This window comes from Lepisma saccharinum, chromosome 29 (genome assembly GCF_977018435.1).
Source record: "Lepisma saccharinum chromosome 29, izLepSacc3.1, whole genome shotgun sequence".
Classification (NCBI taxonomy): Eukaryota; Metazoa; Arthropoda; class Insecta; order Zygentoma; family Lepismatidae; genus Lepisma; species Lepisma saccharinum.
The window spans coordinates 17,383,599-17,411,469 of record NC_139257.1 but is presented as its reverse complement, the minus strand read 5'-3'; the positions used below and the strand labels follow the sequence as shown (position 1 = coordinate 17,411,469).

General features: G+C 41.8%; 1 protein-coding gene across 1 annotated transcript in view; it reads left to right on the top strand.

Moving 5' to 3' along the window:
- The window catches only part of LOC145981413 (sodium-coupled monocarboxylate transporter 2-like), a 43,532-nt gene extending 16,133 nt beyond the window's left edge, over window positions 1-27,399 (top strand). Inside the window, exons 6-8 of the mRNA XM_083114649.1 lie at window positions 7,109-7,287; window positions 8,932-9,142; window positions 27,227-27,399. Coding sequence (XP_082970775.1) covers window positions 7,109-7,287; window positions 8,932-9,142; window positions 27,227-27,325 — 489 coding nt within the window. The 3' untranslated portion in view covers window positions 27,326-27,399. The remainder of the gene's footprint in view (window positions 1-7,108; window positions 7,288-8,931; window positions 9,143-27,226) is intronic.
- The last annotated feature ends 472 nt before the right edge of the window (window positions 27,400-27,871 follow it).

Sequence of the window (27,871 nt, the reverse complement as noted above, 5' to 3'; positions counted from 1 at the left end):
ATATCGGAAATTTGATACCGCGATATGAAAATATCGTCACAGACTATACGATAATTTTTCCGTATCGTGATATCGGCGATATAGCGTCTCTACGATATATATCGCTGACACGATATATATCGCTAAAATATCGTGACGATATATCGCTGATACGATATATATCGCCAAATATCGTGACGATATATTGCTGATACGATATATATCGCCAAATATAGTGACGATATATCGCCAACACGATATATATCGCCAAATATAGTGACGATATATCGCCAACACGATATATATCGCCAAATATAGTGACGATATATCGCCAACACGATATATATCGCCAAATATAGTGACGATATATCGCCAACACGATATATATCGCCAAATATTGTGACGATATATCGCCAACACGATATATATCGCCAAATATAGTGACGATATATCGCCAACACGATATATATCGCCAAATGTAGTGACGATATATCGCCAACACGATATATATCGCCAAATATAGTGACGATATATCGCCAACACGATATATATCGCCAAATATAGTGACGATATATCGCCAACACGATATATATCGCCAAATATTGTGACGATATATCGCCAACACGATATATATCGCCAAATATAGTGACGATATATCGCCAACACGATATATATCGCCGAATATAGTGACGATATATCGCCAACACGATATATATCGCCGAATATTATGACGATACCGCCTGGACGATATTTTTTTAATATCTCGCAACACTACATGCAACATCAACTTTACCATTCAACTTTCTATAGGATTCTATGAAAGTATGCTAACAAAACTGAAGACTACTAGTGACATCTTCATTTCAATTAGATAATATAATACCTTTTCCGGTGGCCGCGGTGGCTCAGTCGGTAACGCGTCTGACTACCATGCTCAAGGTCCCGGGTTCGATCCTCGGCCGGTTCAAATCCGGGAACTTTTCTAACGGTGGAAGCGGCCCCGGCGCCTACCCAGCGTCGAATAACATGGGTACCTGGGGGAAACCCTGGGGGGTAAAGGCGGTCAGGGGCGTGATGCTGATCACATCACCCCCACTCACGACCGGATCAAGAAAGTGTGGGGCGTTACCCCCACACCCCCTATACGCCTTCATGGCGTGGTGCTATGCACAGGGGAACACTTTACTTTACTTTACTTTTTTTTAATACCTTTTCCTGCTCCCACAAAAATAGGCAATAATTAGGCTGGAGAGTTCAATGAAGTAACCGATCTCTAATTACGCACTGGTAATGATCAGGCTGGAAAGTTCATACGAACTAACCGATCACTTCACTTGAATTGCTATGATCACAACCACATGTTTTCTAATATCAAACGAACAAGCTTGTTCAAGGCAGGACAATGACATACAATTACGGCCCGTTTCGCCTTATTGCGTTTTCAACTCCCCCAATATATGTAATTTCAAATTATTTATGTGACACGAACTTTCTAAGGCGAAACGGGACATCCCATTTCACCTTACACACAAAAAAATTCCCCCCAGGGAATATTATCGACATGAAGGGTCATTATTATTAATGTATTATTAACCTAACCTAACCGACAGGACAATGGGAGCTCCCATTATGAATTACCCTTCAAGTAGATAATATTCCCAGGTGGGAAATGTTTTGTGTGTAAGGCGAAATGGCATGTCCCGTTTCGCCTTAGAAAGTTTGTCACAAATCATTTGAAATTCTATTGGGGGAGGTGAAAACGCAATAAGGCGAAGCGGGAGAACACGATGACATACGTATATTGTGACTTACAAAAGATACAATTGTTAACAACAATGCTGACGAAAGAAGGACAACAGCCAGTGATTATTGTAGACACATCCCCAGTTCACGAATGCAAACTATTTCAGACTGATTGATTTGCTTTATTTTACTTCGCCTTTTGTGCCACTTTTGACTAATTTGCGAAGATGGGATGATTGATGATATGATGAAATTGATGAATGAACACTCAAAAAATCCATGCCCAGGTCGGGATTAGAACCCGAGATCCCTGGCGTCGTACCGCGTACCGCCACGGGGGCCGGCTCTTTCAGATTAGGATCAATGCGGTCTCATTTCAATACCTAACGTTCTACGCTCAAAATATAACATGGTTTTAATAAGTCATAATGTAACATGACACTGCAAGATAATAGTGTATTCGTTTGAAAGTAGGTTTTGAAAAAGGTATGATGAAGAAGGCACCCCCTGGCTTTGTAGTCATTTAAAACACGCGCTTCAAGCGAGAAAATCTGGAATTGGTATTACTCTACAGTTAGTTGACTAAAGAGTGACGCAGATCAATCAGAGATCGAGAATTTTTCTTCGATACTGTAACGAGACAGGACACACAGGTACGTTGTTAGAAGTTAACGTAAAGCTTACAAGATTTTTTCGTTAAAATTTAACAATTCTGCCTGTTAATTGACAATAAAGGGACGTTATTTACATTATAATATTTTTTGCCATGTATCAAGATTATAACACCATTAAACCTTGTTTCCATGATTTGAAAAATTCAATATGCTGACCAAGGCATTAATTTATTTTATTATAAAACATAAACTAAACGTAACGTTTCAACCTTCTAGCAAGGTCTTCTTCAGACTCTGCACCAAGTACAAATGTAACAAGATACAAAAACAGGACGATATATATACACAAACATTACTCCCTTCCAGACTATTAGAAAGTTGTTCTGGAACATTATAGCAGGTGGCTTGCCCTTGTCAACTGTACTTTCACCTAAAAGGCTAATCATATTTACTTCCATCTAGAATGTGGTTGGACTCTTTATCTCATGCTCTTATTTTTCATTCTTCTTCCTTCTTCTCTCCTCTTTCTCTCTTGTCCTTTCCACTCTTTCTAACACCTTCTTCCATTCTTTGTTTAACTTTAGTCCCCCATTTCAGTTCACTTCTCTCCAACTTTCTAATATTCTGGAGGGGAGTAATGTTTGTGTATATACAGGGTGACTGGTAATTAGATGTATTCCCTGAAAGGGGTTAAAGTAGATACAATTTGCAATAAATTTGACCATATGATACCCCGTCCGAAAATTAGTAGTTTTCGAGATAATCGAATTTCAATTGTTTTTTTTAAAAAATGACAATTTCCCACATAAAAACATGAATTGAGAACAATGTGCTCATTATATGGAACTTTTTTCAACGTTTTCTGGTAGCTAACAAATAAGTGGTTCGTTGAAAAAAAGTTTTTCCCAAATAACAATCACATGTAAGTAACGGGTGGGTCTAAACTTACAAGTGATGATAAAAAATTGCACTCTTAGTTTACTTGGCAACGTATTAATAACAAAAATGGTATGACACGAAGCGTACAAATTACTTAAATTACTTCCTTGTGACATCTGCTATCCAACAAGGTACAAATGTTGCTGACATTCACATTTGTGTACAAGAAATAATACTTCATTCATCTTCATGTGACTGGAATCAATGAACAACACAATTAAAGAACATTACATGTCTTGCTCAAAGTGGGCACCTCCGTTACGAATGCGGGCACGCAGGTTTTTACGGACATTTGGTCTCTTAACTCGTGATGTGATGGTGTACTTGATGTGTTGACCAGCTGATGAGATGCTCTCCCTGAGCTCTTCTTACGAGTTTACCGGTGTCTTGTCATGTGGCTCCAAATGTAAAAGTCGCAAGGCTTCAAATCGGGGGATCGAGCCGGCCAGGGAATCGAGCCGCCTCGGCCAATCCATTTCTTTTGGGTAATTTTCATCCAGCCGCAGTCTCACACCCAGGCAGAAGTATGGATGGGCTTCATCAACAGTCATTTGATCGAGCCATTTTTCCTGCCCCAAATCTTAAAAGGCATCACTTATGAACATTTCTTGAGGAACGGGATGGCAATGTTGTTGGAGGGTGTGCCTCTAGCTACAAGACGTGACATGATTTATCAGCATGATGACTGCCCAGCTCGATCCCCCATCGATTTCAAGCCTTGCGACTTTTACATTTAGAGCCACATGACAAAACACGGGTAAACTCGCAAGAAGAGCTCAGGGAGAGCATCTCATCAGCTGGTCAACACATCAAGTACACCATCACATCGCGAGTTAAGAGACCAAATGTCCGTAAAAACCTGCGTGCCCGCATTCGTAACGGAGGTGCCCACTTTGAACAAGACATGTAATGTTCTTTAATTGTATTGTTCATTGATTCCAGTCACATGAAGATGAATGAAGTATTATTTCTTGTACACAAATGTGAATGTCAGCAACATTTGTACCTTGTTGGATAGCAGATGTCACAAGGAAGTAATTTAAGTAATTTGTACGCTTCGTGTCATACCATTTTTGTTATTAATACGTTGCCAAGTAAACTAAGAGTGCAATTTTTTATCATCACTTGTAAGTTTAGACCCACTCGTTACTTACATGTGATTGTTATTTGGGAAAAACTTTTTTTCAACGAACCACTAATTTATTAGCTACCAGAAAACGCTGAAATAAGTTCCATACAATGAGCAGTTTTTTCTCAATTCATCTTTTTATGTGGAAAAATGTAATTTTTTAAAAAAAAAACATTGAAATTCGATTATCTCGAAAACTACTAATTTTCGGACGGGGTATCATATGGTCAAATTTATTGCAAATTGTCTCTACTTTAACCCCTTTCAGGGAATACATCTAATTACCAGTCACCCTGTATATATCGTCCTGTTTTTGTATTTTGTTACATTTGTACTTCGTGCAGAATCTGAAGAAGCCCTTGCTAGAGGTTGAAACGTTACGTTTATTTTATGTTTTATAATAAAATAAATTACTGTCTTGGTCAGCATATTGAGTTTTTTTTTATCAAGATGTATCGGTATCGACAAGTATCGGTTGGAATTCATCAGTCGATACTTTCCCGGCATTTTGATATTTCACGCGGTCCGCAAAAATACCGCGTGGCAAATTATCCTGGAAATTATGCAACATTCAAACTTTCCTTTCATTTTGCACCAATTTTGCATGAAGAACTGCATTAATTTTATTATTACGTAACATCTCTTTTCATATTCTGATGCAATTCTTGAATATTTGAAAGAACATTTCTTGATAAGTTGATGCATATATTGGGGAAGCATATATACACAAAATACTGAGAAATATTTTGAACAACTTTTAATTGTCACAATTCATAAGCATTGCAGTTTTGTGTACTATCTTTTTTAAAACTGATTCATAAAGGTTACAGCAATTCGGTTAATTGTACAGTCGCCTCAATTAGTACTTCTTTATAAAGCATATTTGCAGAAGATACAATTCAAAATACAAGTGTATCTATATACGCTGTATAAACCACAACTTATTACTAACTTCACTGACCCTGTACAACGGTCGTTACTGCTTTCAAAACGATCATGGTATCTTTTATTTTTACGGTAGTTAGACCGTCAGTGAATTTGTAAGGTTAGACATGACCCAGAACGACGCAGCCTTCCCCATTCACTAGACGAGACTGCTTCAGTGATTTTGCTGGAGAACTTTCAAACCACCAAGAGAAAGTGTAAGTTCACCACCTAAAGTTCAAATCACCAACCCTGAGACCTTCTGTAAACAAAACCACCTGCATGCAGAAAGCATTGCAAACTCATAGAAGTAAAATAATCCACACGAAAATCCAGCGTTGTTACAGGATTCATTATGTAAGGCAAAACAACGGCCAAATTGTACTATGGCAAATGACGTCTCACTTTAAACCAATGCTCTTTCTTTTGTACTTATTGCTTCACCTTTATGGTTAACTCTTTGCACCAGTAATCATTTCCCATAAATTTGGCTTCTTTCTTGCATGCGAATTGAATATATTTTACTTGCATTTTTTTAGACAAAATGATATAATATGGTAATGTATATTTCTAAGGTTTGATATAGATAGGAGTGTATTTGAAATTTGTTTGTAGATTTTATGTAAATTGTATCTTATGTAAATAACATATATAATTGGCATAAACAGCCATATGTAATGCTGTAAGTCCAATAAATATATTGATGATGATGATGATCAAAACAAGACAAAGAAAGTTCGTAAATTTATTGCGGTTGGAAACTTTGACAACCATCCTAATAACGATTTTTGTTCTGCCAAATATAGTGCACTTCGTAGAATAACTTGGTGACATGGCAAGGCAAGATAAGTGTGAACATTTTGTAGGAATATGTATTGTAACTTTCAATGAGCTTAGAGATTTGAGTACATAATGATATTTTATAACATTGGTTATTTTCTAAAAATAATCATGTGAACAGCAAGGAAGTAGTGCCACTTAGTAATATTGCCTGACTTGTCCTTAGAAAAATAATATTGCGGGAAGGTCTCCGTGTTCTCCGAGCTTGTTTTCAAAGCACCAGCAAGGACAGCCTTTGAAAAGGGGTGAGAAACAGATTCATTCTACTCAATATTTATGTAACGTTCTGTCAGTGGTATCTTGAGAAACCAGTAAAAGAAGTGGTTAAGTTGGTATCCCAGTGCAGTGGTGTGTCAGTGTCTGCAGTTTTAAGGGTTATGAAAGAGAGAATGACCGGGAGAGTAACAATGTATGCGGCTGCATATTCGTCTGATGTTTTGAGAGCGGGTTCTCATATTCAAAGGCTCTTATATAAAATGAATAGGTGCGGCGAACTATGAGTGTAACAGCAGATGGTTGCGGTCATGAATCAGCTGACGCGGAGTGATACATCGAATCGGTGAGACGGTTTGTTTACAGAAGGTCTCAGGGTTGGTGATTTACACTTTAATTGAAATACTATGATAGTGTATGCAGTACTTTGGATTAAGAAAAAGCCTAGATAATTTCCAACTATACCCTATCCCGGCTACCTCTGGAGCAAGGCCGCGCATAAAGGAAGAATAGGTGAGGAGAGCGCGTGAGCAGAACGAAGCAAAGGCTGTAACTACATTCCCCCTGTACGCAATCCAGAATGCCGTTCCCCCTCACGTGTTCATTCGTCAAGCCATCTCGAGTCACTACCTGCGCAGAGACTTGCTTTCGTTCGCTCGCTCAGTCGATTACCGGGACATAGTATACGAACGCCGTGCATTACTCTAATTTTGAACCATCTTTCTAGGGAGCTCTATGTGGAGGTATAGCGAGCCTAGCGCTGATGACGTGGATCTCCATGGGAACACAGATAGCCATCGCCTCCAATCGACTCACCTTCCCCAAGATGCCCGTCAGCGTGGAGGGCTGCCTCTACGAGTTTGAGGCGAGCAACGTCACCACAATATCAGCAGTCGCGCAAAACAAGTAAGATATCCATCTCTGCCGCTTCTTATAGGTTAGGAGCATTGTTCGGGAGTAACGTAACGCAAACAAAAGTTACTTTTGCTCTACTTGCGTTAGTAACGTTTTCCTGTTGCGTTACTTGCGTCAGTAATGCGTTACTGTTGCGATACTTGCGTCAGAAATGCGTTACTGTTGCGATACTTGCGTCAGAAATGCGTTACTGTTGCGATACTTGCGTCAGAAATGCGTTACTGTTGCGATACTTGCGTCAGAAATGCGTTACTGTTGCAATATCTGCGTGAGTAATGCTTTACTGTTGTGACACTTGCGTCAGTAATGCGTTGCTGTTGCGATACTTGCGTCAGTAATGCGTTGCTGTTGCGATATTTGCCTCAGTAATGCGTTCCTGTTGTGATACATGCGTCGGTAATGCGTTGCTGTTGCGATACTTGCGTCAGTAATGCGTTACTGTTGCGATACTTGCGTTAGTAATGAGATACTTGCGTCAGTAATGTGTTACTGTTGTGCAAATTGTGTTAGTAATGCGATACTTGCGTCAGTAATGCATTACTGCTGCGATACTTGCGTCAGTAATGCGTTACTGTGGCGATATTTGCGTCAGTAATGCGTTGCTGTTGCGATATTTGCATTAGTAATGCAGTAATGCATTAATGTTGCGATACTTGGGTTAGTAATGCGTTACTGTTGGGATACTTACGTCAGTAATGCGTTGTTGTTGCGATATTTGCGTCAGTAATGCATTACTGTTGCGATACTTGCGTTAGTAATGCGTTGCTGTTGCGATATTTGCGTCAGTAATGCGTTGCTGTTGCGATATTTGCGTCAGTAATGCGTTGCTGTTGCGATATTTGCGTCAGAAATGCGTTGCTGTTGTGATACTTGCGTCAGTAATGCGATGCTGTTGTGATACTTGCGTCAGTAATGCGATGCTGTTGCGATACTTGTGTTTAATGCGTTACTGTTGCGATACTTGCATTAGTAATGCTTTACTGTCGCAATACTTGCGTCAGTAATGCGATTTCTGCGTGAGTAATGCGTTGCTGTTGCGATACGTGCGTAAATAATGCGCTACTGTTGCATTATTTGCGTCAGTAATGTGTTACTTGCTTCAGTAATGCGTTGCTTTTGAGTCACTTGCGTCAGTAATGCGTTACTGTTGCGATATTAGTGTTGTTTACTGTGTATCTGTATAGTTAAACACTTTTATGAATTTCCCAGTATGAGATTGAAGTGAATAAATTCACTTTATGCAGCAATTCCGACATCAGAACAAAACATGCAATTGACCTACTTCTATAATTTTCAAAACTTGGCTCTTTTTCTAATATGAATTGAAAAATGGGAAGCTGAAGTACCACAAGATGGCTTCATCCAGAATATTCGACGAACAGAAAGTATGACGTTACATGAGGGCTTGATCCATGCCATTAATTACTTTCTTATGTCTTAACTTATGTTGTATTATCCTTGGAAAGTTTATAATTAGGAAAAAGGGCATTCTTCGGAGTTATTTTGTGAAATTTCTGAAACCTCGAATATACGTAAAGAAAATATCCGAAAATAATAAAATCTTTCTTTGTCACCCTGTATATATACCATATTGGAAGTTCAGAATAACGTATTTTGTTTCTTCTATTGTTTCAGCGATGACGTGTTTGTCCTGTATAGGATCTCCTATATGTGGTACGGAATTCTCGGTATAGGGACAGCCCTGTTTGTCGGTGTAATAGTAAGTTTTCTAACTGGGGCCAATGACCCAAGAGACATCGACCCAATGTTGTTGTCGCCAGTTATACACAGGTTCCTCCCGAAGAAAGTTCCGGAATCTGTAAATCTCTCCCTACTTAGTAACCAGGTAAGTAATTTTCTTTATAACTTGCAATATTCATTTGACATAATATAACCCCTAGCATAGTGCCGCATGTACAGCACAGCGCGTACACAAAATAATATACCAGTTTCAACAATTTATTTCAGGGTATGAGAACAAATGTTACATTTCATGAAGGAAGAACTGTACAAGTTTGTGCAACGTAGATTACAAGTGTTCAATGTGCTATCGCTTGGTGACACGGCATACATCAGTCGGAAGTCCATTTCCTGCCACACTCGTATCAGTATGTCTGATGTGATGGACTGAAAGCTGAAACAATCCCGTTTCTCAATTGAGTCAGATCTGTCGGTAGTGGAGGCACGTAAACACGGTCTTTCACGAATCATCTATGGAAGAAATCACGTGGGGTGCGGTCGGGAAAACGTGGCGGCCACGGTAAATAGAATGTTATTTGCTGGGGAGTCGCCATTTCTCGACAGTGGCGTCGCCCGCGGCAGTGAGGGAAAGCACAAGTTCGCGGGTGTGTTTTTAAAAATCTTTTACAGTTCTTCTTTCATCCAATGCACTATTTGTTCTCATACTCCGTCGCTAGGAGAAATAAAAAAAATTGAAACTGCTAAGTAGTGCAGGTGCCCCGGTTCTAAATAATCTTTTGAGGCTCGAATCATCATTTGAGGCTCGTCGTAGCCTTTTATGATGTATATTTTGAGGGCACAGAGTTGGCAACACTGTGGGCCCACTGTAGCCTTTTATGAGGGGGGTCTATTGCCCTCTGTTTACATCTGGCAACACTACCGTAGATTTTTTGACAGTGTTGTTAACCTACTGGGTTTTTTTCACTGTAAATTTTCATCAAAGGGCCTGAGGGGTCCATGTATTTTTTATGTCTGGCAATACTGTTGGGGGGCTAGTGTTGGCAACACTGTGGGTTTTTACTGTAGCCTTTTATGAGGGGGACCTATTGTCCCCTTTTTTATATTTGGCAACTCTATTGGATGTTTTTTCTTTGAGGCTTGGGTTTTACCAACCCATCCGAAGAAAATTCCACTATATGATCTTTTACTGGCTAAGCTAACCTACAAATAGAAATTGGCAACACCGACGAGTCTTGAATTATCATTTGAGGCTCGTCGGTGTTGCCTACCCACTCTACAAAAATTCTACTATATGATTTTTCACAGGTTAAGCTAACCTACAAATAGGAGTTGGCAGCACTGACTTATAAACCCACTGGGTTCTCTTGGCATGTTTTTTCATGATGTGTTGCTAGGCTATTGAGCATCTTGGCGTATACAATGTATATATTTTGAGAGGGGGGTTATAGCTTTTTATGCTGTACGAATACTGGAAGCTTGACAGTGACAACCAACAGAGTAGGTAAACCTACATCCAGGAACTGGCAACACTAGTTTCTGACAGTGAATTTGAAATAAAATATTAAACAAAATACATGAGTAAGCACTGTGCTTACAAATAGTACCAGTGTTATGCCCCCAACTCCAACTGGACAACTGGGGAAAATAATTGTACAACAATTTGTACCTAATTGTACAATACTTGTACCTAATTGTACAACATATACACAGACATAAAAGAGAGAGCCTTCCCGTAACTTACTTCATGTACAATTTATATGATTTTACAACTGTGAAAAGAAAGCATATGTGTTCTGTATGCACACATTTATTCTTATTTTTCGAAGTTGAATGAAAGCACATGTTTTTACGCTCTCGTAATACTAACCTTGCTCCACTGATTTTAAATTGCTTCCATCCGCTTTTTTTTTCTGTGTTATTTCCGCATGCACGCAACATTCGCTTTCAATAGACAGAAGGAATGTTAGTATAGCAGGCTCCGAGTTTACAATTTATTAAATTAAACAATAATTTATGTAAGAATATACTTGTACTTACCGAACACAAAATAATAAAAAGCACATGTGAATATTTGCGTGTGTTCATGTTATATGACGACTGAGTAAAAAAATAATGTTGACTCCCCGAAAAATAAAAGTTCCTAGTTCGACATCAGATGCATGCAAATTTTATGTTTTGCTCTCCAAAATCTTGATTTTTATGTTTGTGCTATTTGTCATACAGCAGAGGAGGAGGAGAAAGAGGGGGGAGAAGAGGGGAGAGGGAGGGGAGGGGGTACTATTAGCGCCATCTATTAGCAAACAATAGAAATAAAAAGTAGGGTCAAACTTTTTCAACACCCAAACATTTTAAACGTCCTCGCGTAGTAATACGATCTAGCTGAAGACGTTTAAAAGAGTACTCTTAGTCGACGAAGCTAATTGCTAGGGCCCTTATATTACTAAAATATTCTTTAATTTGCATATTTCTCATACCGCCATATGTTGTTCTATTTGACTTCTTCCAAAAAAATGCTAATTAGCGAGAGTTAATTAAGCAAGGCAAGTAAAAGAAGCAAAATAGAACAACATATGGCGGCGTGAGAATATGTAAAAAATTCGATTCAGAGGTGAATCGAATTAAAGTTGGGGGATATTTTGCATTTTTTCCCTATAATGTACAAAACATTTACCTTACATAATCTTTTCCATTTACAACAGTATAAAATAAGAGGAATGTGTGACAATATCCATATTAATTAGGAAAGTATGTTGTATGCTAGGTTAGCTAATTGTGTCTTCTACAGCTTCACTGTATAGAGGGAAGATGGAAAAAGAGAGCTCTACGGAAACTGACGCTCTTAACAATATTGTACGTCCGTGAAAATTATATATAAATAAGACTTAAGCGTATTATCTGCTTTCATGTCAGATTTTACCAACCTGTGAGCTGTAGTGTTTAGGTGACAAGCGACCTGCTCAAATATGATACTGTTGATAATATTGTACGTTCGTGAAAATTATATATAAATAAGACTTAAGCGTATTATCTGCTTTCATGTCAGATTTTACCAACCTGTGAGCTGTAGTGTTTAGGTGACAAGCGACCTGCTCAAATATGATACTGTTGATAATATTGTACGTTCGTGAAAATTATATATAAATAAGACTTAAGCGTATTATCTGCTTTCATGTCAGATTTTACCAACCTGTGAGCTGTAGTGTTTAGGTGACAAGCGACCTGCTCAAATATGATACTGTTGATAATATTGTACGTTCGTGAAAATTATATATAAATAAGACTTAAGCGTATTATCTGCTTTCATGTCAGATTTTACCAACCTGTGAGCTGTAGTGTTTAGGTGACAAGCGACCTGCTCAAATATGATACTGTTGATAATATTGTACGTTCGTGAAAATTATATATAAATAAGACTTAAGCGTATTATCTGTTTTCATGTCAGATTTTACCAACCTGTGAGCTGTAGTGTTTAGGTGACAAGCGACCTGCTCAAATATGATACTGTTGATAATATTGTACGTTCGTGAAAATTATATATAAATAAGACTTAAGCGTATTATCTGCTTTCATGTCAGATTTTACCAACCTGTGAGCTGTAGTGTTTAGGTGACAAGCGACCTGCTCAAATATGATACTGTTGATAATATTGTACGCCCGTGAAAATTATATATAAATAAGACTTAAGCGTATTATCTGCTTTCATGTCAGATTTTACCAACCTGTGAGCTGTAGTGTTTAGGTGACAAGCGACCTGCTCAAATATGATACTGTTGACAATAGTGTACGTCCGTGAAAATTATATATAAATAAGACTTAAGCGTATTATCTGCTTTCATGTCAGATTTTACCAACCTGTGAGCTGTAGTGTTTAGGTGACAAGCGACCTGCTCAAATATGATACTGTTGATAATATTGTACGTTCGTGAAAATTATATATAAATAAGACTTAAGCGTATTATCTGCTTTCATGTCAGATTTTACCAACCTATGAGCTGTAGTGTTTAGGTGACAAGCGACCTGCTCAAATATGATACTGTTGACAATATTGTACGTCCGTGAAAATTATATATAAATAAGACTTAAGCGTATTATCTGCTTTCATGTCAGATTTTACCAACCTGTGAGCTGTAGTGTTTAGGTGACAAGTTATTACGTAATATAATGATGTCATATCAGTTGTGTTGTTTTCTGATTGGCTTAGTGTCTCGAGTAAAAAACAGAGATTTTGATTGGCTAATAATTTATACGTGGTGTTTTCTGATTGGTTTAAGTAAGCAAGATTTCTATTGGCTGTCTAAATCTCACCTTTACTAAATTAACAAAGGAACCCACATAACGGGGGGGGATAGAACCTGAACGGGCTCCACCAAAGTATAGGAGACTAGAAGCATATAATTTGGCGGAAAAACCCAAGTAAGGCCATAGAGAATATTTCAAAAATAGATTTTTTTTTAAAAAAAATTAACAATTATATTTTGCATTGCACAGTATTAGGTATTAAATAACATACCCCCAAAAAATCTCTGCATTATGCGTTCTGTAAAAAATTGCCCTACGTGCCAAATTGCTGTGTCAAGTAAAAATTTTCAAAGACACTGTCGTATTTGTGTGCCGGGAAAGCGAATATGTGCGACCAAACTGTGCTCTAAGTGTGGAAAAAATATTACTATTGCCAAGCCAAGCGAAAGGTAGAAGTAACCTCCCTCGATGCATCGCCACCTGCCAAACGCGTCAAGCTGGCGAAAAAAGCAGACCGGTTTGCGTTTGAGCATTTATTAGAAGACTTTGACATAACATCAGACAGCTTCTGCGATGTGCGTAGTTTTCTGGAGAGCGCGCGAGCTAAGATAATATCCATCCTCAACGATGCATTGGCCACACACTCCACTAAATTCTATGCTGTGCTATGCTGCAAGTATAAGAAACCGTCTGATGAAATATATAAATTCTTCCATGCCACAAAAGCAAAAACACTGCATCAGGCAGATGTCACTGACCTCGACAGCATCTACGACAAGTTTGTCGAGGAGCTTGTGGCAAAGCACGAGGAGCATCAGGCTGAAGGCTCGGGCGGTTCGCTGTGTGGCGACCCCCACGAACTTCGTCTGAAACTTAGCAAGTCCCTGCCACTGGCAGGGTCTAGCTATATTGCCCTGCCACCCGAGGTTGAAGCAAGGAAAGCTGTTCTCAATATTCAGAACAAAGACACCAAATGCTTCCTCTGGTCGGTGCTGGCAGCATTGCACCCTATACCTTGGGAAAACAGTCCACGCTATGTTTCACACTACAAGCAGTATGAGTCGGAACTGGAGGATGCAATAGCCGGGATTGCCTACCCTGTAGAAGTCTCGCATATTCACAAGTTTGAGGTTCGTGCTCGTGACTTGTTGGGCCTGCAATTAGCCATCAATGTTTACGGTCTCACCGAGAACAAACATGAGGTCCACCCCATCCGGGTGAGCAACGTGAGCAACAACAACGAGGTACGAGAAATCAACCTCCTGCTCATCAAGGACGAAACCCATCACCATTACACCCTTATCCGTTCCCTCTCTCGGCTTGTTTCGACCCAACGGAGCAGTGATAGTCACCACGTCGAGGTGTGTCGCAGGTGCTTGTCTACATTTCATAATCGAGAACAGCAGGATTACCGGCGCATCAGAGGACCCAACATTGCTGCTGAGAAGCTAGCTCGCCACATGCTCTACTGTGGTACCAACAAGCCTGCACGAACTATCCTGCCCGAACCTGGTGCAGTAGAGTGCTTTCGCATGCACAGTGCTATGGTGAAGCATCCTGCCTATATTGTAGCAGACTTCGAGGCCTTTCTTCAACCTCTGTCTAACTGCGAGCCCAACCCCGAAACATCCTCTACCATTCCTTTCCAAATCCACGAGGCCTCGAGTTACTCCTATGTTGTGGTGTGGCGAGACCAACATATTGCCTCCGAGCCCTATGTGTATCGCGGTCCCGACCCGGTCAAACACTTCCTGGAGAGAATGCAACAGGAAGCCATCAAGATAGGGAAGGTGCTGTTGGCCCCCAAGCCCATGCTGCCTCTGTCTCCCAAAAACAAGCATCAGCACGAAATAGCTCTAAATTGTCCTGTTTGCAACTCGGTCTTCACTGACGATAACAAAAAGGTCCACCACCATGACCATTATGGGACCGGAAGCTACATTGGCCCGTGGTGCAACAGATGTAACTTGAGAGCCAGGGACCCGCGCTTCATACCGGTCTTTTTTCACAATGGCTCGGGATATGATTTCCATCACTTGGTCACACATCTAGGGTACGACAATGCGAGAATCAATGTCCTGGCACAAAACGAGGAGCGTTATATTAGCATCAGCAAGTGGGTGCCGATCCCCGACTCAAGCAGCAGCATCGAGCTTCGGTTCCTCGACTCTCTGAGGTTCCTCCAGGCAAGCCTCGATGCTCTTGCTGGGAAGCTCAGAGACGACCAACTAGCCATTACCACATCAAGTTTCCCGAACTTAGATGTCGCACTCATCAGACGTAAAGGGGTCTACCCCTACGAATACGTCACCGACCCTTCCAAGTTCGAAGAAGAGTTGCTGCCTCCCCAGGATAAGTTCTACAGCCAGCTGAGAGGTTCAGGTATTACCGACGAGGAGTACAAGCATGCTCAGTCTATGTGGGTCAAGTTGGGTTGCCGAACTTTTGGTGATTACCACGATGCATACCTGAAGCTTGATGTGACGCTTCTTGCCGATGTGTTCCAGGCGTTTCGGGCGACTGCGATAAAAATTTACAACCTGGACCCTGTATATTTTTACAGCCTTCCTGGACTGGCATGGTCGGCCATGCTCCTGCTGACTAAAGTTAAACTTTCACTTATCTCCGATGTTGATATCATGCTTTTCATCGAGAGAGCTATCCGGGGCGGCATGGTCCAAGTGTCGCAACGCTTCGCACACGCCAACAATCACCACATGGCCACTGGTTACGACCCCTCCCAACCATCAAGCTACATCATGTACACTGACGTGAATAATCTTTACGGGCACTCCATGATGCAGCCACTCCCAACAGGACAGTTTGAGTGGGCTGATCCTTTATACCACGAAATCGAAAAAGAGTGCGACGAGTTTGGGTTTTTTGCCGAGGTGGACCTTGACTTCCCCGAGAAGCTGCAGGATACATTCTGTGACCTCTCGCCTGCTCCGGAATTCAAGTGCCCACCTGGCTCGGATCAACCGAAGCTCGTCATGGACTTGGAGCCCAAAAAGCGTTATGTGCTACACTACCGGAACCTCCAGTGGTTAATGCAGCAAGGGGTCTCGGTCAAAGCAGTTAACCACGTGCTCTTGTTCAGGCAGTCTCCATGGTTGAAGCCGTACATCGAACTGAACACCAAACATCGCACTGATGCCACTTCGGAACTTGATCGCGATTTTTTCAAATTAATGAACAATGCGGTATTTGGGAAGACCATGGAGAATGTGCGAAATCGCGTTGATGTGAGGTTGGTGACGAAGAAAACACAGTGTCGTCGACTTGTTGCAAGCCCGCTGTTCAGGTCTCGAACAATTTACAACGAACAGATGTCTCTGATTCACATGAACCGGGGCGGGGTGCTACTCAACAAGCCCATCTATGTGGGAGCTGCAGTTTTGGATCTGAGCAAGTTGTGCATGTTCGAGACATATTACGGCATACTACGTGCACACTACAACCACAATATCTCGCTCCTCTACACAGACACAGACAGCTTGGTGTACCATGTTCGCACGGCCGATGCGTATGGTGATATAGCCAAAGTTCCAGCTCTTGTCAAGCTCTTCGACACATCGGGCTATCCCCAGCTAAACCGGTATGGAATTCTGCCCCGGAACAAAAAAATACCCGGCAAACTCAAGGACGAGAAAGACGGGGATGTGATTGTGGAGTTTGCTGGACTTCGTGCCAAAGCCTATGCGATCCGGGCTGAGGGTTCTGTAACAAAAAAGGCAAAGGGTGTAAGCAGGCAAGTGGTTCGGGAGCACCTCAAGTTTGAGGATTACCTCGAGTGCCTCAGAACAAAATCGCCCATTCTACAAAAAGAGCATCGTATCCAAAGCGTCGATCATGTGCTTACAACTAATATTGTCAGGAAAGTTGCTCTGGATGCACACGACGACAAGAGGTGTATTCTTGAATGTGGGGTCCATACACTTCCGTGGGGCCACTATCGCCTCCAAACTAGTAAGGCCTGCCCAGAGTGCAACAAAAAGTAATAGGCAATGCGAAAAAAAAAACAATTTTAATTTACTTCCACTTCCTCGATTACATGCATGCATGGCACAGCAAAATTAAACTTCTGGAAACTGCTAATTGCAATTTGTACTTATATATATAAAATTCCACATTTCTTATTGTGTGCTATTTTTTTTTTATTTATTTAAAACTGCTCAGTCACTCTTTCATTCTTGACGTCATACACAAATGTTTTCTCTGCAATAAGAATGACACTGCACAGAGTATCTGCAGGCAAGGCATCGTGGAACTCGCATACAATCTTGATGTTGGTACGATCGTTGACCACCACTTGCTTTCTTTTCGTGGTGTTGATGACGGTCATGGGTCTCCGTGCTTTGAATTCGCTGGGCGCGTAGTACATGTCCACGCTTCCTTCGGTCACGCGTTTGTAAGCCGTGTAAGCTTCGTAAAGTTTGAGGTAATCGTCTTTGGTCATGTCGAGGTTGTAATTCTCGCGCGGGAACACTTCGTTCCTACCGTTCTTCAGATAAACGTTCTTGATCTTGCAGTCGTCGAACTTGCTGGAATCTTTTTCCTGATCGTTATCGCGTCCGGTCTGAAAAAGCACTACGACGAAATCTGGCATGTCGAACTGTATGTTGTTGAACTGTGTCGTCACGTCGAATTCCATGTGACTTCCCGACGCCATCTTCTGCACGCACTGGTAACCGTGAAAGTGAATCGGCACCTGCGGACTTTTCAAGATCTCCGCTTTGTACTTGAGGGCGTAGTTCGTTTCGTATTCCACCACCGGCATTCTCAATTCCATGCTCCGGATGACGCATTTCGCTGCTTCGGGTAAAGTGTTGGCTATCGGCGTGGTGCCGTCCGGACCCAAAGTAGCGTATCGCATTAGTGCGTCGTTGTCGTTGGCCGCTCTTCGAAACGTGATCCTCAGTCCTCCCTTCCACATGATCTCCTTGTAGTCCGAGAAGAAACCAGGCAGCAGACGCATGGGAAAGAGCACCGTGTGACTTCTCGTCGATATTTTGGTCCCGGCTTCGAATCCCCCGGCCTGGTAGTACGCTGCGTCCGTTTTGGATAATTTCAACGTTCCCACTGCCGTCGACGTGATGCCTGGATAATCTATTCTGTCGATGACGGTGTTGTGTTTCCTCACCTCCACCTGCGAGAACAGGTGAGGCACGAAGTTGTCCACGAGTATCAAGTTTGCTGCTGCAGGAAACGCGTCTCCGCTTTCCTTCTTCACCACGTCGAATTGAAGGTAGAGGTCCGCTCTGTGAGGATGAATAAACCCGTCGCCTACGTCCACGTCGTATTCGATCTCCCTGTTCGCTTCGTTCAGATTGGCGAACGTGCGACGGTTGGGAGGGAAAGATTGCAATTCGTAACTTTCGATTTGCTCCATTTTACATGTATGGTTATTTATTATACGTTGATCTCCACGATGGCCGTCGTAGTGGCACCTGCGAAATCCACCACGTCTCCTTTCTCGTTCGTCACCACCAACTCTATGTCGTCTATGCGGTTGCGACATACTGGAAAATAGATCGGCGAAGAGGGCGTGTAGATGATCGGTTCCATGAACTCGGAACTTGGTTTGAAAGTGGCTATGATTCCCGTCTGCTTGTGACTTCCTAATAATCCGTCCGAAGATTTCGTGATCATGCCTTCCGCCACGTTGCAGTGTACGTTCAGAGTCTCTATGGCCAAGAATTTAGGAATGTTGGTTGCTACGTGCTTGATGCCAGCTTCGAGTTTTGGGTGGTTGTTCTCGAAACCTAAAAGTTCTCCCATGGTGCCCAGGTCCACGGTCTCCGTCGCGGATAGGATTTCCACTCTGTGCGTGACCGAATTTTGAGAAAGGTATGTGCCTTTGGGTAATTGAGCTTGCAAAGTGGAAAGATTGTATTGTCCTGGCGTGACGACGATGTGTTCGTTTCCGACGCTAATTTTGTTGTTGTGCTGCGTGACGTTAGGTATGAGGTACATGCTGTAGAATGCACGCAGAGCCACGGATTTAGGATAGACGATGTCGTCGTGCAGCGTGAGTTTCAAGATTGAAGATTCGCTCGTGAGATGGAACACGCCCATCCTAGTGATGCTGTTTGAGGTTCCACAATGCTTTCTGGAAATCCTCGATCGTAGGGTTATTTATTTTAGAGAGAAACGCGAGCACGGAGAGGCAGAGATGACCGCAGTTCACGTCTCCGAAATTTTGAATGCGTTCGTCGTTGTAGTATATAGAGGTTTTGTTCGTTTTCAGATAATGAATTAAATTTGTAGGTGGAACACCTCCGAAAGAATCGAAAACGAATGCTTTATCATCATTTTTGTGGTAACATATCCAATGCGTGCCTGGATTTTCTTGACCGTCCAAGTTGACTACTCCGCATTCTCTTCTTTTAACGCTTGAAGGTAACGAGTCGGACATGAAAACTCCTCTGAAGTGTTTGATTTGTAACGGTCCGATCAGAGATTCAATGTCTCGGTTGGTGAGTGCTGTTGTTTCTTTTTTTTAAACTTCTTCATCACGCCCTTCCCCCCTTTCTTCTCCATGGCCAGGTTGTGACGTTTCTGTTCTTCCAACTCGGCCTTGTTCTTCTTCGAGTCGATGACGGTTTTCGCGATGGCGGCACTTCCACCGGCCAAACTTCCCACGGCCCCCAATGCTGCCAGGATGGCGGGGATGCTGAATATGAAACCTCCGATCTTTTGCTGTTTCCGCGAACGCTGCAATCTTTTCAATTGAGGTGTGCTGAGCAGTAATTTCATTCCGTGTCCTTTCGACAAGCAAGAACGTTTCTTCTCGCGTTGTTTCTTGGTGAGTAACCCATCGAGAGCACCTAGATTTTTTAGATTGGAGTATGGTATCTGGTACACGACACCCTTGGGCTTCATGTTGATGCTCTATGTGTTATTTTCACGGTATGTTATTTATATATATATTCTGAGATTTTTTCTTGTGTAGTTTTTTTTACGGTATGTTATTTATATACCCCACCCCAATTTTTGTTTCGTGTTCATGGCGATGGTGGTACCCAGTGCGGCGACCCGTTCACCCAGCGATGCGTCTCTGCTCACGAACCTTTCGAAAGCTGCATGTTCCAATTTTTTGTCTGCTTCGTGACATGCGTCCAGATCCGTCTGCGTGGTGTTGTAGGCGATGTCGTGATCTTTGCATGCCGCGTCCAACGGATTCACACCCTTGTCTCCTCTCTCCAATCTTTTCTCGAGTTTGGTACCCGGTCCGCAGTACTGGTAGCCAGGTAGATGCATCTCGAAAGGTAACTTGTTGATGATGTCATTCACGAGTCCCTTTCCTTCGGCCACGTTCCAAAATTTCGGAGGCAGCGTGTTGATGATTTTGATCAGGTAACCTATGCCCTTGTCGTCGTTCACGATGAAGTTGGAAAGTTTCGTGCTGATCATGTCCACGATGCCAACCTTCTCGTTGTAGAAATTACGGTTGCCTGCATTCCCTTCGCCGGCTATCACCAACAATCGGTCCACGAGTTTCCTAACGTCGTCCACCCAAACGAATTCTTTGGGTAACGTGTTGTAGCGTTTGACGCCGCTGCCTGTTTTGACCTGGTTCCAAATCGGTTTGATGAGATTCCTGTACTTCTCGCCGCTGCTCGATTTCACCCTATTCTGCGAGGCGTCGTTGTTCTGGTACAAGGCATCCGTCATGATCAGAATTTCCTTGTAACTTTGGTAATCTTCGTCGGTGTAATCTTTCGGCTGCTTTTTGGCGACGAGTTCCCACAGTCCCACCGTACCCGGATACCTGTTCCAACTATCCTTGTCGCCTAAATTGACTTTAATGTCGTTGCCTTCGAAGGTCACCTTCGATTTCCCAATCTTCCACACCACACCGCCGCCTTCGCTGGTTTCCATGCTGGGATACAATCCGAACACTTCATCCTTGTCGAATTTCCCCGTGCTCAGGTAGTCTCGTGCCAAAGGTCCCAACTCGATTTTATCCGAAGACGTGCTGCCTATGGCTCGACGTCGTGCCGGTGCATCCTTCAGTTCGAACGGCGTCGAAGGAATGCTCGAAATAGGCGTGGGTACGGCGTAACTTTTAGCTGCGAGCGGTACGAGTTCGTTGATCAAATTTTTATTTTGTTCCGTGACACTTTTAATTTCTTTACCTAGACCGCTGATGGCATCGATCACGGGTTGATCCTGACGTTTCTTCTCTTCGTAGAATCCGCGATTCTCGGATTTCCAACCTTTGAAGCGTTTCGCGAGGTAATCGCGAAGCTTGAGATTTTCGTCTTCGATTTTTCGTTTCGTCATGACGTTATTTATACACGTCGTTTCTCACAACGTTGCAACGTTTAGAAAGTCGTTGATTTTGTTTCTGTATTTTCCGTCGTTGGGTTTCCTCGTCATGTCGATCGTCGCGAATCCGAAATCGTCACCGTTCCAGCAAGTAGAGCAGCAGCGTTCCGAAAATTGATTGTAGTTCATGTCTCCGCCTACGTAGTCATCGTACGCGTGCTTGAGGTTGGTGTGATCTTGACGAAACAAACATATGAAATTAGCGTTGTCGCGTACTAACTGTTTTGGAATTTTGGAAAACGTTTGAGCTAGGTAAAAGCAATCCATTCCTTTGTGACGACCTTGCGTGAAAAAGTTGCGAATTTCATTTTGATTTTCCAGGATGGCGTCGTCGAACACGACGACTGAATTTTCACGACAATCGTCGAGTGGTTTTATTTCCGAGGCGAACGTTGCAATGTCCAGACCATCGTACAGTTTCATCAGTTGCTGGTATTTGGATTGCTCCAAACTTTTCGAGAACACGTACAGGTGCCTGTTCTTCCAATCTAACCAATTCGGTGCGAGGAGAAAATTGTCCACGAGCAGTGTCGTTTTCCCACACCCCGAAGGACCTACGATCAGACAGCGGATGCTGTCGGGAAGCAACTTGCCGTTCTTTTTTTTTCTCGTTTGACTTTCCGGATCCGGTAGACGCTTCACCACGTTCCACGTACTCACAAGATCACTTCGTTCGCGTCGATCCAACTCTTTTCCGGAAGTCCCAGCCATTTGACAAACAGTTTGTCACCTTTCCTACGCAATACTTTCTCGATGAGGTACCTGTCGGGGTGTTTTGTTTTAGAGAGTTCCTCTTCGTAAAATCTTCCTTTCAAAATCTCGCCGCTACTATCTTTTATTATATACGTGTGTCGGTTTCCGGGTAGAACTCGAACCACCGTAAAGAGTTCCGTGCTCCAATTTTTTGTGAATCCCTTCTCGAAGGTGCGTTTGAATTTGCTGATCCTCACCCGGTCTCCAATTTTGTATTTAGCTTTTTTTGTCGTGGGTGTGTACTTTGGACAGTAAACTGTAGAAATTAAACGCTGCTCGTCAGACTTGGTAACGTCAGCTGGCTTCATGCCTATCGTTCTGTGTACCGTATCATTATAGGTGTCGACGAGTTCCGGCAGGATGTCGACCCATTTGTAATTTCCCCGAAGCGTGAATCGTTTCCACATGTGTGTTTTCAAGGTTCGATTGCATCTTGTGTTTTTGAATAAACTTTTGGAATACGGCGTTGTAAAATTCTTTACCGTTGTCCGTTTGCAGAAACCGTGGTTGTCTGCCGCCGCTTTCGCGAAAAATTAATTTGAATGCTTCCGTGACGCATGTTCCCGTTTTCGCCTTCAAAGGTAGAGCCCATGCGAATTTCGAAAATGTGTCTATGACGGTGAGGAGGTACTTGTTGCCCTTGTTCAATTTATGTACGTTTTTCAAATTGCCGCTACTCATCTCCACGAGGTCACTTTGCCAGAGGTCGTCGATGCCCTTGGTTACCACAGCCAAACGTTCGTAGTTGCGGCGTGCAGGTTTATGCAATTCTTCGACGATGGCTTGCCTAGACATTTTTTTTTTTAGAGATTACGTTTCAAGAGAAGCACAAGCGTGATGGGATTCAAAGAGGGTGGCACTTCGCTCGTGTTTTGAATGATCAGCTTATCGCCGGCACTCACGTCGAAAACGGTAAGATCTTCGTCTTCGTGTATTTCATATATGTTGCGCGTTTCGTTCCAACGTGCCAGAGGAATGTTTCCTGCTTTCTGGACACCACGATTCGATATCAAAGTCATGGTGGGAACGCTAGCTTTTCTGCCGTGAGACCAGTACGAAAATTCGTTTATCTGAATCGTGCCATCGAGGAGAAACTTGTAGTACGGATGATAAGGATGCAACATGTACAGTTTGTTACCTTCGACGAACGTGGAGATTCTCTGTTGATTGGGAACGCTGTTGATTTCGATGGCTTGCAAGGTGAACAATTTGGCGAATTTAGTGTCGACGCCGAGCAGATTACTGTGAACTTGTCCGAGTTTATTTTCGATGGGCAGCAAATGCTCGATTATGGCATCCGTTACGGCAGAAAACGACGGTTTGATTTTCACTTCCACGTTCAACTGCTTGTAGTTTTCGTTGAGTTCTTGCAACTTGGCACCGAAAGAGGCCAGCGTCGATTCCTGCGTGGATTCCAGCACTCCAACTTGATCTCTGATGTTGACGACAATGTTCTGAAGGTTCTCGACTTGATTCAATTTCGAGCTCTTCTCGGTAAGATCGTTCACGATCCTTCGCATCTCTGTAAACTGCGTGTGAAGGTCGGCGACGCTCTGCGAAGTGGGCAGCGTCGACACCAGCGAACTAATTTCGTCTCGAATCTGTTCCACGTTCGCCGTTTCCGTTTCTAGTCGTTTTAGCATTCGAGATATGTTTCTTTTCAAAGCGTGCAATTCTTTGGAGGTGGGGAGATTGGCCACCCTACTCTCGAGATCGCTCAATGAACTTTTGATGTCGTTCGAATCGGATAGTGCCGTCACCGCCGTTTTCAATTTTTCCAAATCTTCGCTCGAAGGCACGCTCGTCCGTAACGATTCCAAGTCACCCTGTATGTTGTCGAGTACGTGATGAAATTGAGCGAGATTCGTTTCGACGTTCAAATTTTCTAAATATTCGATCTTCTGCTGAACCGTGCTTAACGTGTCTTGAATGCTCGTCAACGCTCTCGCTTCAGCGTGAATATTTTTAATTTCTTCGTTGATCAATTCCAAGGACGCCTGAAGCGTGGCGATGGTGGTTTGAATGTGTTCGAAATCTTGATAGGCCTCCAATTGAATTTTTATGTTCGCGACGCTTTTACCGATGACCTGCAGTTCGTCCGACGATGGTAGGTTCGTCATTGTATCTTCCAAAGTCTGCAACTTGGATTTAATTTCTTCCAACGTGCTGGTGAATTCTTCTTGTAATTTGGAAACAACGACATGCAAGCGTTCTGCGTCTATATCGTTCACGACGGTTTGAAGTTCAGAGAAATTCTTTTCTATTGCGGAAGTTCGTTCTTCGATTTCGAGTTTCAATTTTTCCAAATCTTCATTTTTCGATTGAAATTGCTGTAATTTGGCCAAATCATTTTGAAGCGAATCCACGCTCAACTGTATATTTTGAACGTTGTCGTAAGAAGGTACGTCGACATAATTTTTTATCAGCGTCTTCAGTTCGGAATCGATTTTCAGAATGGGGTCGAGACATTGCGTTTGGAGCGTAGCGATTTCCGACTCTAAACTTTTGTTTAAGGTCTCCTGCAAAGCAATCAAATCAGTCCTCAACTTCTTAACTCGAATGTCCAACATGAGAATCTCTTCTGCGTGGTCTACACGCTTGGTGTTGCCGAAAATGTCGTTAGGCATTTTTGGTTAACGGTTATTTATAATAGGATAGACGATTCGTAATTCTACAAAGAGAGGAATGAGTTTGTCGTAATCTCCGAGAAGTTCCATGTAAAGATAATCTCCTGCAGAAACATCGTACGTAATGTTAGAAAGCATCTTGTCGTGCTTGATTCGAAAAATATTCTTGCCGGTAGAAATTTTGATTTCGCCTGCGTTTTCCGGATTCACGGTGATTTGAAGTTTCCCGTCGATCGGAATTTCGTAGAAATGTAAATTGTTATTAAAAACATAAAACATCTTGCCCACATCGTCATTCAGTTTCGTCCAAATGCTGTTGAGATGAACAATCAGTAAACCATTGAGTTTAGATAATACGGAAGGTAAGAGGTTATTGAAATTTGGCGGTGCAGTCTCCATGTTGATCTGTTTGCGGAAGCCAAAAAGATTCATTGTCCTTGTTAGTTATTTAAGAATACGGTCAAAGTTTTTTTTTGTAATGACAGGCAAAGTTTTTTTTTGTTTGCTTGCGTCACAATACAGGCACGCGCGCGCGCGTGTGTGTGTGCGACACATTGTTCCCGAAAAAGGTTTACAAAGGTCACGATATATAAACATTTGGTCCCACAGTTGGAAAATTACGATAAGATGCATTCATCCTTCAAGGATGAGAGAGTGCATTCGTCACAATACACGCGCGCGCGTGTAAAAAGTATACACCGTGAAAAGCTACGACGAGTTGGAAACACTGCTGGTAGGGTTAACATACACCATAAAAGGCTACGCCTCGCCCCGAGTTGGCAACACTGCTTGTGAGGTTAACATACACCGTGAAAGGCTTCAAAATATCATATAGTGGAATTTTTGTAGAGTGGGTTGGCAACACCGACGAGCATCAAATGATGATTTCGAGCCTCAAATAATGATTTCGAGCATCAAATGATGATTCGAGCCTCAAATGATAATTCAAGACTCGTCGGTGTTGCCAATTTCTATTTGTAGGTTAGCTTAGCCAGTAAAAGATCATATAGTGGAATTTTCTTCGGATGGGTTGGTAAAACCCAAGCCTCAAAAAAAAAACATCCAATAGAGTTGCCAAATATAAAAAGGGGACAATAGGTCCCCCTCATAAAAGGCTACAGTAAAAACCCACAGTGTTGCCAACACTAGCCCCCCAATAGTATTGCCAGACATAAAAAATACATGGACCCCTCAGGCCCTTTGATGAAAATTTACAGTGAAAAAACCCAGTAGGTTAACAACACTGTCAAAAAATCTACGGTAGTGTTGCCAGATGTAAACAGAGGGCAATAGACCCCCCTCATAAAAGGCTACAGTGGGCCCACAGTGTTGCCAACTCTGTGCCCTCAAAATATACATCATAAAAGGCTACGACGAGCCTCAAATGATGATTCGAGCCTCAAAAGATTATTTAGAACCGGGGCACCTGCACTACTCTGCTATATTCTTTATGTACACCCTGTATAAGGTAAGAGATTGGACCCTTCTCGGAAATGTCCTTGATCCAAACAAAGTAATATTAGAATGAATCTATATGTGTAAAATGATAAAATATACATGAACAAATATGCACTAATATTTTAACTTTTTCTTAATGCCTTTTAAAGGTTTTTCTCTGACGCATACATTAACATGTAGGCTATATCATATCGATACTTTAACGATATGAATTTTACAGGTAAGTGAGACCTTATCGATCCGAATATTTTCTGCTAAGACATTGGATGTATATCTTCCTTCTAAAACATTACAGTTCTAATATTAAGGTTCTCACATGCTAAAAATTTCTAAACTTTGATTCTTGTTGAAGAGCGAATATCACTTTTGACCCTATATTTCAGCCATTTGCACTAAAGGTAGAAAAAACGCACAGGACATAATATGTAGCTTGAAATATATTGAAAACAATGTTGTTTACCGCCAGCTTTCTATCATTTTCTTAGCGGAGTCATCAAATATAACACAACTGTTTGCAAAGGTCAAAAGTGTCGGAAGCCATGAAACAAAAATGGCCGCCATTTTAAAACGAGATCAAGCAGAAAAATGAAATAATGCTTGTTTTGAACTAGCCTTGCATAGGGGTTCCAACAACAACAAGAAATGAATTTTCTAAAAAATGGTCAGGCAACTAGTGCTGGATCATTTGGTATGGATTGGCAGGAAAGATATATTACACATTGCTTATCATAAATCATTCTGGTCTAAGGTCTACGCTATCTTTTAATTACTATCAATTAATTTGCATTATTCTTATGTTCTTTTCATTCACGTTTCAGCCAGTGAAAATCCACTTTACTAGTAACAGTGTAATTTATCCTGAAGAAAAAGCGAAGAAACTATCCCAAGGATCCATATATGACAACGTACCGACTTAATATTTAGTTTCTTACATTACACCATAGGTGGAAATCGTATGAAGTTTTGTTATATTTTTGTATGCATTTCAACGTCCGAGAAATAAAGAATATATTTTGTATTTGCCTTTGTGTCAGTGCAATAATATTTATCTGTCTGAAATGTAGGTAGTTTCAAAATTATTCTTAGATATGTAGTGAGTAGCTTCTAAACCAACCACATCCAAATTAATGATCGTACAGCAAATTGAAGAGATGATATTTAAGTCACCTGAGACTGACATTTGGCCTAGTAATTAGTTATTTTCAGATATGAGCTTGTAGTACAGAAATATGACTTCAGATTGCAAGCTGATACGTCATGTTTACAGTGTGACCCATGAGTATTACCGTGCAAATTGTCCATCACTATGTTCGTGCACTTTATTTGACCCAATAAGAGCTTCAAGAATTAAAGAAAACTCAAAACAAGCTGTTGACAATTTCTGCACCAGCATACATAAAAATCTATCGCTTGAAAACACATAAGATGTAAGAGAAAAATTAATGAAAATAGTCATGGACAAT